This window comes from Neofelis nebulosa, chromosome 1, assembly GCF_028018385.1.
Source record: "Neofelis nebulosa isolate mNeoNeb1 chromosome 1, mNeoNeb1.pri, whole genome shotgun sequence".
NCBI classification, from domain to species: domain Eukaryota; kingdom Metazoa; phylum Chordata; class Mammalia; order Carnivora; family Felidae; genus Neofelis; species Neofelis nebulosa.
In genome coordinates, this window is record NC_080782.1 from 46,539,482 (window position 1) to 46,555,696 (window position 16,215).

The 16,215-nt window shown below is 39.0% G+C and overlaps 1 protein-coding gene across 2 annotated transcripts in view; it reads right to left on the reverse strand.

Moving 5' to 3' along the window:
- FAM114A2 (family with sequence similarity 114 member A2) overlaps positions 1-16,215 on the reverse strand; it is a 32,437-nt gene that overhangs the window by 15,999 nt on the left and 223 nt on the right. Inside the window, exons 1-9 of one of the 2 annotated variants that reach the window (XM_058720901.1) lie at positions 15,873-16,203; positions 11,675-11,919; positions 10,800-10,899; positions 10,269-10,361; positions 8,931-9,022; positions 7,744-7,878; positions 7,070-7,228; positions 6,334-6,457; positions 844-923 (exon numbers count right to left, since the gene is read on the reverse strand). In XM_058720901.1, the coding sequence (XP_058576884.1) occupies positions 844-923; positions 6,334-6,457; positions 7,070-7,228; positions 7,744-7,878; positions 8,931-9,022; positions 10,269-10,361; positions 10,800-10,899; positions 11,675-11,905 (1,014 nt within the window). In that variant the 5' untranslated portion in view covers positions 11,906-11,919; positions 15,873-16,203. Of the gene's footprint in view, positions 1-843; positions 924-6,333; positions 6,458-7,069; positions 7,229-7,743; positions 7,879-8,930; positions 9,023-10,268; positions 10,362-10,799; positions 10,900-11,674; positions 11,920-15,872; positions 16,204-16,215 lie in introns of those variants that run through there. The other variant, XM_058720907.1, reaches the window with a different exon arrangement.

The following is a 16,215-nucleotide window of genomic DNA, read 5'->3' on the forward strand; positions in this document are numbered from 1 at the left end:
CGCTGTAGTGGAGATGAGGAAGATGAGCTGCCTGGGGGGTGACTGCATAGCTTGGGGAGTGCAGCCTTTTCACTGGGCAAGGAGAGTGAGATAACAAAATCAAGCATCACATTCCTTACCCTACGGTATGCAGGTGACTGTGGTGGCTATCCTGGCCAGGAAGCAATTTGCATCTGCTGCTACCTGGTCCAGAGATGTTTCTGAGATTGGGAGAGGTGGGTGAAGAGATGGCAAGCAGCCCGAGACCAAGTGGATAGTGTCCCATGAGCTGGACTGGCAAGTATGCTCTATGAGTACTGCTCTGGAAACAGGCGCTCCCTACCCACTTTGACTAAAGGCCCTCCATGTTTCATACGTGTGAAAACAGCTCAGGCATCACCATCAAAGACCCAGGCATAGACCACGGGAGGCTCATTTTCACATGCTAACTGGTCACTGGGCTCTGGGAAATCATTACCCTCCATCCAGCCCTATAAGGGCAGGGGCCACATTCCATCATCCTTGGATCACTCAGAGCCCTGACAACAGTGAGGCCTCCATAAAGGCGAACCCACTGGTATCACGAAGGCCGGTGAGTACTGCCAACACTGTGACCTGATTTGAGCTTTCAAATAAGCAAGCGTTCCAAATGAAAACAGGTGAGGATGGCAGATGTGGGGGGCAGGCAGGGCAGATGTGAAATTTGCATGTTAACCTGTGAGAGCAGGAGGCAGGCAGAAGGCACAGAACTCAGAATACAGCTCCCAATTTGGTGACATCCTTGCCAGAAAGTTATAACCTTACATTCTTTATCCATTAAATTGACACAAGTAAAAAAAGTGAAAATCACCAAGCATAACTTACCCTGGTAAGCTTCTCAGGTTTGGAGGAGACATGAAGCTGGGAAAATAGCTCTGTTATCTCTTTGGTAAAGTCTTCATCCCCTAAACAAATAAACAAACAAAGAAAAACACAGAGCCATGTAAAACCCTGCAGAAAGACTGACAGAGATGGGCGGAAAGGGGGAGGCAGAGGAGAGGCAAGGGAGGAGCCGCAGCAGCACCAGGAACAGCAACATCAATTTACATGAGCACGGTGCTCGGGTGCTTACAGAATCCTTCTACATGCACCAACAAATTCTCCCAATGGGCTTGTAAAGAGGGTCACATCCCATTTTAGAGATAAAGAAACTAAGACTTGGAGGGGTTATTTCTCCCAATAGCAAATACTAAGAGTCAAACCTTGGCCTTCCCACCCCAGTTCAAATCCAGTGCTCTCTGTTCTATTCCAGAAGTATGAATGAGAACAGGTGAAAGCAGAGTACTAAGCAGGTACCATGCATGTGCTTCAAAGAAAGTGGACTTCAAGTCGGGACATAAAAAAATGGGTACAACTTAGCCAGGAGAAAAAGAAGAGTTTCAGGTAGCAAACACAAGTACAAAGATCATGACCGCACGTTTAATATATCTGGGAGAGTCTTAATTTCAGAGAGAGAAGAGAGATAAGAGTGAAGCTAGAAAGTTAAGTAGGATCTAGGCAAAAGAGGGCCTTAAAACCTATGGAGAAGAAATCAAACTTTTTACTGAGGGAGTGAGGAGACATTGAATGATTTTAAACAGACACAGATTTTGTCCCATTTAAATTTTAGAAAGATCCACTTTGGCTCCCGGGTGGAGGTGGGAATAAGAAGGAAGGTAGAAAGGCTGAGGTAATAATCCAGGGTCCAGGTAGGAAATAATGATGGATAAGAAGAAAGGGAAGAGGAAAGGGATTCCAGAATGTTGGAAGGATGGTAAAAAAGCTGTTGGTTAAATAAGCCTGGTAAGATATGATGGGGAACACGTAATACTTATATTTGAGAAACATACAAGCAAATACGTAAGATACATAAAACAAAAAAAAAAACAGAAAAACAACACATCCAAATGGCAGGAAATGCTATTTTCTGCTCTACTCATCTAAATCCTACTTCATTTTCTCAGACCAAAGCTTCTTGTAACCACACGATGTAGGGAGAACTCTTTATTTATAGAAATCTTTTAGCACTTACAATCTACAGAAGTGTTTCTTAGTCACCAGTTCATGGTTTACTAGGGCAAATCATTATTTCTTCATACCTGTTTTCTCCCCAAAACCCTTAGAAAAAAAATTCCATCTTGGTTCTTTTATCTCCATCTGCTATCCTTTTGTCTTCTTGGTGTTTAAGGCAGAAAATGCAAATGGTCTGGTGATCCCAGGTACACTATAGTTTGGGGAAAGTTGATCTCGCTAAATATTACAGCTGTAACCTATGTAAGTCCTCTACACAACTCCTAATCAAATCCTACTATCTAAAAACCTAAAGTCTGACAGGCATTTTGTTTTCCTAGCAATGCTCCTAAATTATTTGGGAGCAAGAGAGGACTCTGAATCCATGCTAGGATGCATGTACCTCAAGGGGTTCAAGAAATAATCCAATTGGAGTACAGGGGGAAAACAGAACTTTTATTTATAGGTATTTGTCTCATTTTTTTAAAAAAATTCTATTTTAGGGTATACTTTAAAATGTAAATATGTTATTATAGTATTACATGTGTGTAATTTATAATCATCAAATATACATACATTAGTTCTAAGTGCTCAAAAAAACTTACTGCTTACTAAGTGTTGATCAAAAAACATTTGGAGGTGGCACCTGGCTGCCTCAGTGGGTAGAGCATGTGACTTGATCTCAGGGTCATGAGTTCGAGCCCCACAATGGGTGTAGAGATTACTGATAAAAAATAAATACATAAAAAATGTTTGGAGGGGCGCCTGGGTGGCTCAGTTTGTTAAATGTCAGATCAGGTCATGATCTCTGTTTGTGGGTTCGAGTCTCACAACGGGCTCCTTGCTGACAGTTCAGGGCCTGGAGCCTGTTTCAGATTCTGTGTCTCCCTCTTTCTCTGTCCCTCCCCCATTCACATTCATTCTCTCTCTCTTTCTCTCTCTCTCTCAAAAATAAACAAATATTTGAAGATCCTGTCATGTACTCCCTACAGACCTGAGTATAAAAAGTAGTTGCTGCATTAGAATAAAAGTGTGAGGATGGGAAGGAGGCAGGGCTAGTGCTCTGCAGGGACCCTGGAGAGGCTGGGGTCTTCTCCTGCTGAGGCAAAGGGATCAGATGCATAAGACAGAGGGGCAAGAGCTAAGGATGCTGACAGAAAATGAAGATGACCAATGTCACCAGAACCAGATTCTGTGTTTTTCTCTCCCCTCCGCTACCACCATTTTGGTTTTGTTGTTGTTGTTGTTGTTGTTGTTTTTAACATCTTCATTGAGCTGTAATTAAATACCAAGGACAGTGTTGCATTTTCATCCAAAATCACTGGGGAAAGCTGTTGGGAATAGCACTACACTGCTTTCTTTTCAGAGTCCTGATCTCCGGCAAACAGGTAGGGGAGAAAAAAGTCATAGATACAAATCCATCTGTTCAGAAACTCCATTAGAGTCCTCAGAATGGTATTTAAAGATCAGGTTTTCTGATTATTATGCAAAGCCAGATGTTGACTAAATTGAACAAATACTGTTAATGGTACTATGTAAAAATAAATTAAGTTTATAAATAACTGGGGATTGTCACTCTAGAGCTTAGTTGAGAACAACAGAGCAACTTAAGTAAATCAAGTTTAATTTAGGGGTTTCTTGCTAAGTATAGACCTTCATCTATTTACTTATGCCATCCTAATCATGAAAATAGCAGCCACCATTTATTGAGTGCTTACTATGTGTCATATATTAAATATTTCATTAGGCCTTATAACAAGCTGAGAGGAATTAGCATCCTCTTATAGCTGATAAAACAGAAGTTCAGTGTTAAGTAATTCTCCAAGGTCACACGGCTTAGGAAACAGCAGATCTTGAATTTGAACCCAGATCTAACTCCAAAACCCACCCTTTATAACCCTACCATTCTATACTGAATTCTCAATGCTGCAGGTAAGATTTAAAAACTTATATTCAAGAGCCATTTCATATCAGGACCAGCATCTTCACATAGAGTGTATAATAAGAGGTTATATAACCAGCCAAATTGACTTCTTAGAATGCAGTGCAGAACACAAATGGGAACAAAAAAGAAAAAGGCTCTCTTAGTATAAAATCCATGCATTCCACTTTACTTCCTTCTCTCAAAAGAAAGACCCTAAGACTCTCACTCAAAGTGCCCTGCTTTCAGTACACAGCTTGAATATGGCTAGTTAACTGGTTTTCCACCAGATTAGACACAGAAAATGAGATTCAGGGGTGCCTGGGTGGCTCAGTCAGTTAAGTAGCCAACTCTTGATTTCAGCTCAGGTCATGATCTCACGGTTTGTGAGTTCGAGCCCTGCATTGGGCCCTGTGCTCACAGCGTGGAGCCTGCTTCGGATCCTCTGTCTCCCTCTCTCTGCCCCTCCCCAGCTTGCATGTGCATGCATGTGCACGTGTGCTCTCTCTCTCTCTCAAAACCAAATGTTAAAAAAAAAAACTGAAAATGAGATTCAAAGGATATTAGAAATACAAGCTCACTGATAATGAAGAGAATTAAAAGATGGACATTCAGAAGAAAATAAAGACGCACACAATTCTAAAAAGTAACAGAGACATTTCCAAAAGCAAAGCAGTTTAGATAATTTAATGTAGCAGTTCTCAAAAACATTTTGGTCTCAGGATCCCTTTACACTCAGAACTTTTTGACAACTCCAAAGAGTCTTTTATAATGTAAGTTATAGATCTCAACATTTATCATATTAAAAATTAAAATTAAAATGTTTGAAATACTTATCAATTGTTTAAAAATAACAACAATAAACCCACTACTTGTTGACATAATTTTTAAGAAAAAGTGTATTTTCCAAAAAAGAAAACTTTTAGTGAGATGAATGCCACTGTTTTATATCTCTACAAATCTCTTTGATGCCTAGCTTAAAGACAACTGGATTCTTTTGTCTGCTTTTACATTTAATCTGTGGTGATATGTTGTTTTAAGTACATCCTACTCTGAAAGTCTGTGACTGCAATCTTTTTTTTTTTTTTACTGCAATATTTAAAACAAAAAAAGGTGTTCCATGAAAAAACCAGCTACTTCAGCTTACAACTTAAACAATACCAGTGCTTTTCCTTCAGACTTCAGGATGTACCACACAAAATACGAAAAGTAATATATCCAAGGGTCAAGACTTAGTAAGATTAATAATTGCTACATGAGAACAAGACTAAATGAAACTGGCAGTGAATGCATGGTGGTGAAAATACAGTATTAGTACAGTTTGGTGCCACTGTCTTGATTTATGTTAAGAAGCCAGTAATTTTACCCACCACTGCTTTTGCACCATCAGTGCAAATGTCAAAATGATACATTTTTTAAACAGAAAAGAAAATAACATCTTGGTATTAGTATGCAGAGTTTTTTTTAATCATTTTATTTTATTTTTTTTAATATGAAATTTATTGTCAAATTTATCATGCAGAGTTTTGACTCATGGATTCCCTGAACAGATCTTAGAGACCCAAGATTCTACAGACCACACTCTCCAAACCACTGATTCAATCTACCACATGGGTGATTGGCCCATGTGTCTTGATGGACCCTGAGGGAATTTTTCTATTCACTTTTAATATTTGTTAACTGATTGCTTCATTAAAAGGAAAAAGGGGGGCGGGGAGGCAAAAACCTACACTCATTAGATTCTACTAAAAAAGTAGCATGTAAGACATATTAGAAACATTTCCATCTAATCTTTAAAATAAAACTCTCAAAGGTTAAGATTCTGTTGACTAGAGATTATGCTTTACGTAAACAAACTTGTTTCCTGATAATTTTGCAAAAATGAGTAGCTACTACACTTAAACTTTGGAGAATATGCAGATATTAAAAATATGGCACACACACAAAAAAACTTTGGAAAATAAAAAGACAAATTATCACCTGCATTTTGGATAACTCCCAACCTACATGCCTGAATTCAAGATGAGGACAGGGATCACAGGAGTCAGAGAGGCACAGAAGCAGTGTCTAGGGATATAAAACTCATAGGGATGACCAGCCAGACTGAGGCAAGAATCTAACAAGGGGAACTCTCCAAACAAAAAAGCAGGCTGAGATGTGAGCTACAAGATTAGACCTGGAGAAGCCACAAAGATCTTGGGGGTCAAGGGTAGAGCAGAGGGGGAGTGGGACAAAAATATGCACATAGGGTCGACTGCTCATATCAATGTCTGGTCAGGGGCAAGGCAGCAAAAAAGTAAAGTCAGGCTAGTATAACTGGAGAGAAAATAATATATTTCAAGGGCAATACACTGCATATAAACATGCTACATGCTTTCCACTCAAATGCTGGATTTTCATATTACCTTTTTTCTCTTCTTCCTCTTCCTCACAGAACTCTGCTAGGGAAAATGCTTCCTTGAGTTGCTCCAACTCATGTTTTAGAGTCTCTAATTCTTCTCCACTTAGAGAATTAAGAATAGATTTCACCTGAATGGATATAAAATAAAAAGTTGTGAGACTACAAAAGAAAAATAAAAACATTTTCAAGTGGAGAAGAGGCCAAATTAAAATAAAAATTATGAGCTCACCAGCTGATACAAACTATTCCTTAAGAATAATACAAGAGGCTAGTCATTACATAAAGGTAGGGAGAATTTATACTTCCAAAATAATATAAGCCAGAAACATCTGGAAATTATTAGTGTTTAACAATGGCTGATAAATTAGGGGGAAATGAAACAGTCTTGAATCAATTAAAAACTAACAGGTAACCATATCCAATTGGCAGCTTAAGCCAGAGAGACTACCAAAAAAAAGAAAAAGACCAAGGCAAAGGAAAAGTAACAGATGTGCTATTAAAACTTCTTTGTTAATCTGTCTTCCTTTTGTTTAAATTTTGAAAAGTAACACTTGACTCATTCTATTTGTAGCAGTTAGTTCAAACATTGTTCGTTTGTCTGTGTTGGTATAGTATTTTCAAAGAGTCTCAAGCCTCCATGTGAAATACATTTCATCTTCCAACTGTGCAAAAAGAGACACAACTATGCAGCACTCCTTTGCTCGGAGACCAACCATTTGAAATTTGGGGTTTGGAATTACCTTCATCTCACTTTCTCGGGAAAGCATCTCCAGAGCTTCCAGATGCGAAAGGCCTTGAAATTCATCAAAGAGTAGCCCATAATGAGTTTTCTTGTCTGTTTCCAAGGCAACCTCATTGGAGGTCCATAGCTCTTCTTTCTCCTTTGCCTCTCGTAAAACCTGGCAAATAGATGGAGGATTACACTGCAGCAAGTAATGAGAGCTCAAGGGTGAGCTCCAAGAGCTGGGGGAAGCAGAGCTGAGACGGGAACCATACAGAACACTGCCGTTTCCTTCCTGGCACTGCAATTCAAATCTGATCGGCTAAGGAGCTGCTGGGAAAAAAAAAAAAAATGATCACACACAATCCGAATCTGGACAGGGTAAATAACACCCAAGGAACCAGGTGCTTCTTTGAAAGTGCTTTAAATATTAATCTACTCAACAGCTCTGAAAGGGCTTGTCATCTTCTACTGCAGTGATAAGAGGCTCCTGCAGAAAATAAAGAGTAGGGAAAAAAGAACTGGGCATTTTTATAACCATTAGAGCTCTCATCCCCTCACCCAAAAAAAAGCCTTAATGAACATATCATTGAAAAGTTTTCAAAAGGAAAGAAATACTAACAAGGTCTACTACAGGCAAAAAATACAGATCAAAACAGACACATTAAATACACAGGTAAAGACAAATGGTACCTGAGACAATGTAGAATTCCGGTTCATCAGACCCTTCGTTCTTTTAAATCCAGGATCCCCTTCTGCTATTACATCCATTGTCTTTTTCCCAATGAATTCTAAGGCATCCAAACCCCCACTGATTACGCTCTTTCCCTAAGAAACACATGCAACTTCATTGCAAGAATACTGAAAAAAGACATCTGCATGGTTTGATTATATAAAATAGTGGCTAACAATACCAAGCACTGTCAAGAATATGAAGCAACGAAAACAATCATCTACTGCAAGTGGGAATGTAAACAGATACAACCACTGTGGCCAGCTGTTTGTCAGTACTCAATAGAAATGTGTACAGAGGTTCATCAAAAGACGTACAAAATGTCCATGGCAGTACTATTTGTAAAAGCTAAAAACTGGAAACAACCACAATACTCACAAACCATGGAATAAATAAATGCTGTACAGTCACATAATGGAATACAGCAAAGAAAACGGAATACACCATACAAACTACACGATGAAGAAATCACACAAACATAATGTTGAGTGAAAGAAACCAAGTACAACAGAGTCTATACCGTATGATTCCATTTATGTAAAGTTTAAAAGCAGGCAAAATTAATCTGTGATGGTAGAAGTCAGGATTGTGGTCACCATGGGCAAGAGGAAAAATCAGAGATGGCGAGGAGAGGGCACAAGGGGAACATACAATGTACCACCATGTTGTTCCTTAGTCTGCGTTCATGCTGTGAAAATTCAACTGAGCACTTAGGATTCCACTTTTCTACATGTTTTACTTCAATAAGAAGTTAAAATTAAGTACTAGTTATCTATTCTCATGTAAGAAAGACATTAAGTTTCCGATAAAATCCTTTAAAAAATGTTTCTAATCGTCTATAGTTACTCAATTACGGAAAGAATATTTTTGTAAAGCAGAGTTTCTAAGCCACCAATCTCAGAATTCATAGTCCATAAAATATTATGTACATTGTCTATTATTCTTCATCCTCTGCTCTGTCCTTTACTTCTTTAAAGAAAGTTTCCAAGTAGCTCCACTCTACCTCTAAGATCAAAGTAATTGATCTTCAGCAATTTGGACTCATTTAAGAGTAATCAGTCCTCATGGCTTTTCAGGAAAAAGAGGGAGAAAGAGACAGAAACCCACTATATTCAGAGAGGTGGAGTCCACCAGGCATTTTACTCACTGTGGTCTGAACAGCAGTAGAGATGGTTGAGAATACACCAAATGGCCCAGTCAATGGGGAGGAGTTTGCATTATCTTTGGCATTTGTCTGTCCTACAAGAGGAAGGGGATGTGTAAACAAGAAGGGATGGTCTATAAATAGTTTTTCTTTATCAGCATGTATGAGACTTTAAAAATTAGATCCTGCTTCCTACACACAGGATAGCCTTAGCCCTTTTTGTTTTATTATTTTAAACTACTCATTTTTAAATGAAAGTTAACATGGCTTTTCATCTTCATTTCATTTAAAAAATAAAATCTAGTCTTTTGAACAAACTACTGATATATGTCATAACACACTATATACTGTATGACTCCATGTGTATGATCTTCTGGACAAGGTCAAACTTTAGGCAGAAAACAGATTAGTAGTTACCAAAAACAAGAGTAAGTGATGGGAGTACCACAAAGGGCCATGAGGAGTCTTTTGGGGGGTGATGAAAATATTCTTATATTTTGATTATCTATACAGATTAAGGAAATATTCTATACTGTATATCACAGTGGACTGCAAGTATATTGTGTAAACAGGACTGTATGTTCATCAAAACACATAAACTGTATACTTAAAAAGAGTAAACTTTACTCTTATAAAGATGTAAATTATACACCCGCATCTAATTTACATTTAATTAGTCATGCAAATAAATCATAAAATCCATAAATCTAACTTTCTAAAATATGGCATATTTTAAATTTTGTCCTAGAAAAGTATGCATATTTGGGAGAAAAAATGAGATGATCAAAGAGAAGAGTGGGAGACAATAAAGCCCCTAAGAGATGGAGAAAGCAGTATTAGGGCCTGAAAAGTTTTCTGTTTTCTTGTCCTAGGCCATCTTGATCCCTGGTTCAAAACTCTTCCCTTTGTGGCTTAAGTGAGAGTACAATGATCAAAACAGGTGCCCAAAATTAAATTTCACCCTCATAAATATTCAAACACAAAAAAATAAATCCCCAAACGAAACACATTAAAATATTTTTTGTGCCACAACAGGATCCAACTCAGCTAACTCTTCTTGGGGTCATACTCGATTGTGCCAAACACAGCACTAGGCAACTTTTATATTCTACACTCATGGCCTTATTTAATGTTTGTAACCATCTTTTGACATATAAAATATCATCCCATGTCAGCAAAGTGGTTAAAGAACACAGACCTGTTAGTCAAAGTCCAATCCCCTTTCTCACCAGTCCCATGATGTCCTGAATATCAGACACTCAATAAATATATACCGAAGAACAAGCTCAACTGTTCTATTTTGACCCATGGTTCTAGGTCTTAATGTTTCCACATACTGACCTGTTGCACACTGGACTTCCGCTGAAATTTCACTGGGACTAGGAATTCCAAGAGAAGTCTCTGCCTTCTCAATGACATTTGAAATACCTTGGCCTAATGAGAAAAATGGTAACATTTTTATGCCTGAATACTACTTACTATTAGTCACCAAAACTGAAGAAACAAACCTGCAGATGGTTAAAATCACCATAGCCATAGACACGCTATTTTGACCATACGTAACTAATGTTTGGGAGTGTAATGTTACCAAACAAACAAACAAAACAAAATGACAAACTTGATTCAGTACCACCACAGATAGTTTCATATTAACAATTCTTGGTCAATGAGAAACTCTAAGTAAAGAATGCTAATGAGAAAAGGCTGCTGCAAACTCTGGGTGTACTATAAACCAGCCTATCCTTCCTGACCAATTTTTAAACTATAAAGCCCTTAAGTAGAGATGGAAGAGGAATTATCAATAAAGTCATTTTTAACACAGATCTATAGCAAAACACACGCAAAAACTAATAAAATGATGGATGACCTTACCTACTGTAGCTACTGTAGCTGAGGCTGAAGAGAGTAAGGATTTGCCCCAGCTGCCCCAATATCCCCATCCAGTCTGAGGTACATCTTTGGAAACAGTCTCCTATTCTTCCCAGTAGGCAGAAAAACAAAAGGCAAAAGAAAATGGAAAAGTAGAGAATAAGAGAGTATATAGGCAAGGTATCTAATTATTAGCCCAACATACAGATGAACAAATACATAACATTTAGCTAAACAATCATATTGCTTGGTGGCAAACTGAGGAAGGCTTAGTCAATTGAGTGCCCAACTTCTTGATTTCGGCTCAGGTCATGATCTCATGGTCCTGAAATGGAGCCCCACGTTGGGCTCCACACTGGGTATGCAGCCCGTTCAAGATTCTCTCTCCCTGTCCCTCTACCCCTCCCCGCTGCGCACATGTGCGCTCTCCCTCTCTCTCAAAAAAAAAAAAAAAAATGTATTGCTTGGCTGACAGATGTATGTTACCTGCATTTAAGCACCATGTAGCAAAGGCAACTACTCCTAAAGGTATTTATAAAACTGAGAAAATTGTGTTTTATGGCTTTCAAAGAAAAGAAATAGGTAATCTTAAATTGGTTTTGATTCCACATCCCTTTCAGCCCAAACTTTTATTGTTTTTAATGTTTATTTTTGAGATAGAGGCAGAGCATGAGCGGGGGAGGGGCAGAGAGAGAGGGAGACACAGAATCGGAAGCAGGCTCCAGGCTCTGAGTTGTCAGCACAAGCCTGACACGGGGCTCGAACCCACGAACTGTGAGATCATGACCTGAGCTGAAGTCAGACGCTTACCTGACTGAGCCACCCAGGTGCCCCATTAACCCAAACTTTTAATTCTAATGTTTTAATAAACACTTTACTTTGCCTGCAGCCTGTGATGCCTCAACAGGGAGAACTTCTGGAGTCTCAAGATCGATAGAAGGTTTGGATTCTGGTCTTTTCCGAGTGAAAACTACAGGTTCCGATTTATCCTCTGGCTTGACACTTTGGTCAGCAGACTCAGAACTCTTGGCTGGCTCATACTTCTCATCTTCAAGGATGGAGGTTGCTTCAGTTACCACTGGAGTTTCAATATCATTTTTATCCGACATGACTAGATCATTGCCTGGTAAAATAAAAGCCAAAGGAAAAATTAATTCTATAGGGTTTTTAGGTGTAAGTTATTTAAGCTTTTTATCTTGAGATTATCATAGTCACATGCAGGTATAAAAAATACAGACAGATCTGAATATCCTCCACCCAGGTTTTTCCAATGGCAACAACTTGTGTAACCACAGTGTAATATGACAACCAGGAAACTGATACAACCCACTGACCATATTCAAATTTCATCAGTTTTATAGACACTCATGTATGTGTATTCAGTTCTATGAAATTTTATCATATGTACAGATTTGTGTGACCATCACCACAGTCAGGATACAGAACAGTTCAATCACAAGGATCCCAAGTTATCCATTTTTTACTGTTTATATAATTAGAGAGAGAGAGAGCAAGCAAGTAGAGGACGGGCAGAGAGCAAGGGGGAGAGACACAATCCCAAGCAGGTTCTACACTGTCAGCACAGAGCCCAACGCAGAGCTCGAAACCTCGAACTGCAAGGTCATGATCTGAGCTGAAATCAAGAGTCAGACATTTAACCGACTGAGCCACGCAGGCACCCCATAGGTTATCATTTTTAGACACATCCCACCCCACCCTCACCAACCCATAGCAACCACTGATCTGTTCTCCCTCTCTACACAAGATGTTATATAAACGGATTCATTCCGTATGTAACCTTTGGAGATTGTTTTCACTCAGCCTAAGTCCCCCAAAATCCATCAAGTTACTGTGTCAATAGTTTCTTCCCTTTTTTGCTGAGTAGTATTCCTCAGTATGGATGTATTTCAGTTTGCTTAACCATTTACCCATCAAAGGATACCTGGGCTATTCCCAGTTTGGGTCTATTACAAATAAAACGGCTACGAACATCAATGTTCAGCTTTTTGCGGGAACGTAAGCTTTCATTTCTCTGAAATAAATGACCAAGGGAACAACTGCTGGATCACACGTTAAGTACTTGTTCAGTTTTATAAGAACTGCCACTCTTTCCCAGAGTAGCTGTACCATTTTACATTACCACCAGTGATGTGTCTACACTGTCAGCGATGTGTGATGTGTGTGTGATCCAAGTTTCTTAGCATTCTCACCAGCATTTGCAGTTTATCTTTGAGCCATTCTGATAGGTGTGTAATAATAATCTCACTGTGGCTTTAAGCTGCATGCCTCTAAAGGCTAATGATTTAGAACGTCTCTTCATGTGCTTACTTGCCATCTGGATAGCCTCTTCAGTGAAATACCTATTTGTATCTTTTGCTCATTTTCTAATTCGATTTTTTTTTTTTTTTTTACTGTTGAGTTTTGAGAGCTCTTTATGTATTATAGATTCAAGTCCCTTGTCAGACATGTGGTTTGCAAATATTTTGCCCCAGCTTGTAGCTTATTTTTTCATCTTCCTCACAGGGTCTTTCACAGAACAAATGTTTTTCATTTCAATGACATCCAATGTATCAATTTTTCCTTTTATTGACTGTCACTCAAAAATCTTGGTATTAACTATTTCTACTTAAACTTCTGAGAGATAAGATGATGAAATTTAAGCCATCAGATAGCATCTAAATCAAATCTGCTTTTGAATAACAATGTTAACCAATTCAGTCCCTTTCATAAGTACATCTCTTTGGCAATTAAAGGCAAGATGCTACTGGTATTTTTACAAAAAGTAGATGTTGGTTTCCAAGATAGCCAAATATTCCCAGAGGAGAAATCAATGTATCTCACAAGTACATACTTATACACATACCAAAGCCTTAGGTATATGTAAGTATTTATTTTATACCAGTATTTACTAATAGAGAATTAGACCCAATCCAAGCCATCAAAACATTTCTAATGTGCTAGAAAAGACGCACATACTAAGAACTAAGGCAGCTTGGAAACAGCACTATAATGGAGATACACATAAAATACTAAAAGAACAGAGGAAAAAAAGTCTGCTGGAATCAGACAATATGATTCATGTACAAAGTATCTGAAATAAGCATAGAATAGTGGTCACAAACTGGAATGACTGCTAAACCCAGCCTATAAATGTTTTTGTTTGGCCTGCACAGTGTTTATTTTTTTTTAAATTTTTTTTTCAACGTTTTTAATTTATTTTTGGGACAGAGAGAGACAGAGCATGAACGGGGGAGGGGCAGAGAGAGAGGGAGACACAGAATCGGAAACAGGCTCCAGGCTCCGAGCCATCAGCCCAGAGCCTGACGCGGGGCTCGAACTCACGGACCGCGAGATCGTGACCTGGCTGAAGTCGGACGCTTAACCGACTGCGCCACCCAGGCGCCCCTGGCCTGCACAGTGTTTAAACATTTGTACTAATTGCTAACACTTAAAAATCAGATATTATATATATATATATGAATATAGATTTTCAACTTCCCTTAAAGTTGAAATATCTGGTAGCACCGGGCCCACTTTTGACATGGTAATAATTAGCTCAAGCCAAAGAGTTGCTGAGCCTTTTAGTCAAAATGTTATCTAGCTCCCTCCAATCTCCACCTAAATCTACTTGACTCATTTGTTACCTGATTAGACCCTGTAGGTGTCTGAGCTTGCAGCGCTTCCCTTAAAGAGCACTTGGGATTGTGACAGGTGAAGGTGTCAATGAGAAAATTCAAGGGTGTGGAAACAACACACAGGAAGAAGTGTGAACAGAATGGACATGGAACATGGACAAAAAACAGTAGTTAATATAGCATGGAGAATGATGGAAAGGCATAAGGCTAGAAAGGTAGATTTGTACAACACCATGGAGCCTAGATCATATGGGTATATGATATACATACATTACACATTCCCAAAACACATAGAAAAAAAAAAATCTAGATGCAACTACCCACACACATACAAGCCCACTCTGAAATATCCATTCGTTCACTTGCAAACATTTTTTGAGTACCTACTATGTACCAAGCTTTGGAGACTGAGAATTAATTTAGAAAACAGTTTCTACCCCATTTACTCCAAGAGCCTAACAGGAAAGACTCCACAGTTGCTGCATAAAATTCAATGCTTTGTGTACCGAAATATGTACCTTTTTTACACTATTCATTTCACTTTCCTTATGCTTTTTCCAAGGTACAACATATAACAATATATGTTTTTTAAATAGTATACCATATACAGTCGTCCCCCTTATCTGAGGTTTCAGTTACCTGCGGTCAACCACTGTCTGGAAGCAAATGCTCCTCCTTCTGATTTGTCAGGAGGTCAACAGTAGCCTAATGCTAGCTACATCACTGTGCCTGCATCCTTCACCTCACCTCACCTCACCTCACCACACAGGCATTTTATTATCTCACATCCTAGAACAGGGCACCTGCAGATAAGGGGCAACTACTATACAGTATATATAACAAACATATTACATAAGTAATTTATATGATTTTATAAAAGACTGGAAAGACATAGTTCAAAACATTAAATACTGGTTATCTCTATTCTTTCACTTGTGCCACAACGACTTAATGAGCACCTAGAATGTGCTAGACATTTGGCTAGGTGGAAAGGCGCTGGCTGTTCACATTATCATTACCATCGCTTTCATTATTAGAATAGCTGTGCTATCCCTGTTCTTAATGGATTCATACTCTAACAGGAAAGGGAGGGGGGAATAAATTTCAGGTATATGGCACTGCACTATTTAATGTTTTTGTAAGTTTTCCAAACATCCTATAATGTGTTATTTTCAAAAGTGGAGTGAAAAGACTCCAAGAGCTGAAACATTGCAAGTAAAATTAAATGGCTGAGTCATATTTCTTAAAAATATAAATGTACACATTTACATGTACACATATATAGATATATACCTCCCCCCATTTTCCCTGGAAACTTCCAGCCGCACAGTTACCAAAATGGAAAGGGTTTAGCTTAGCAGCTACAAGTACGGGCTCCGGAATTAGACTTTCTTCCAACTTTGGGGGGGGGGGGGCGGTAACTGCGACAAAGTCAGTTCACCTTGCTAGCTGCGTCTCCGTTTCCTCAACAGTAACACAGGCTACAACACCTGCCTGGCAGGGTTCCTACAAAGGTTCCTCCACACGGGGTACGCGAAGGGCTCTCAGAACAGAGACTGGCACATAGGTAACAGTTGCTATTAGGACGGAGGCGGTGGTTGTGTCATTACTGTCATTAACACAGCATTCTCTAGACGGACAGACAGCAGACGTCCTCACTTGTTCGCACACACAAGACCAGATCCCAAACCGGAGCTCTGGGATCAACAAGCACTCCCAACTTCTCCGACGCTGAAAACGACGAAGAGTTCCGCACCCAAACGTAGCGCTTCAACTACCAAAGC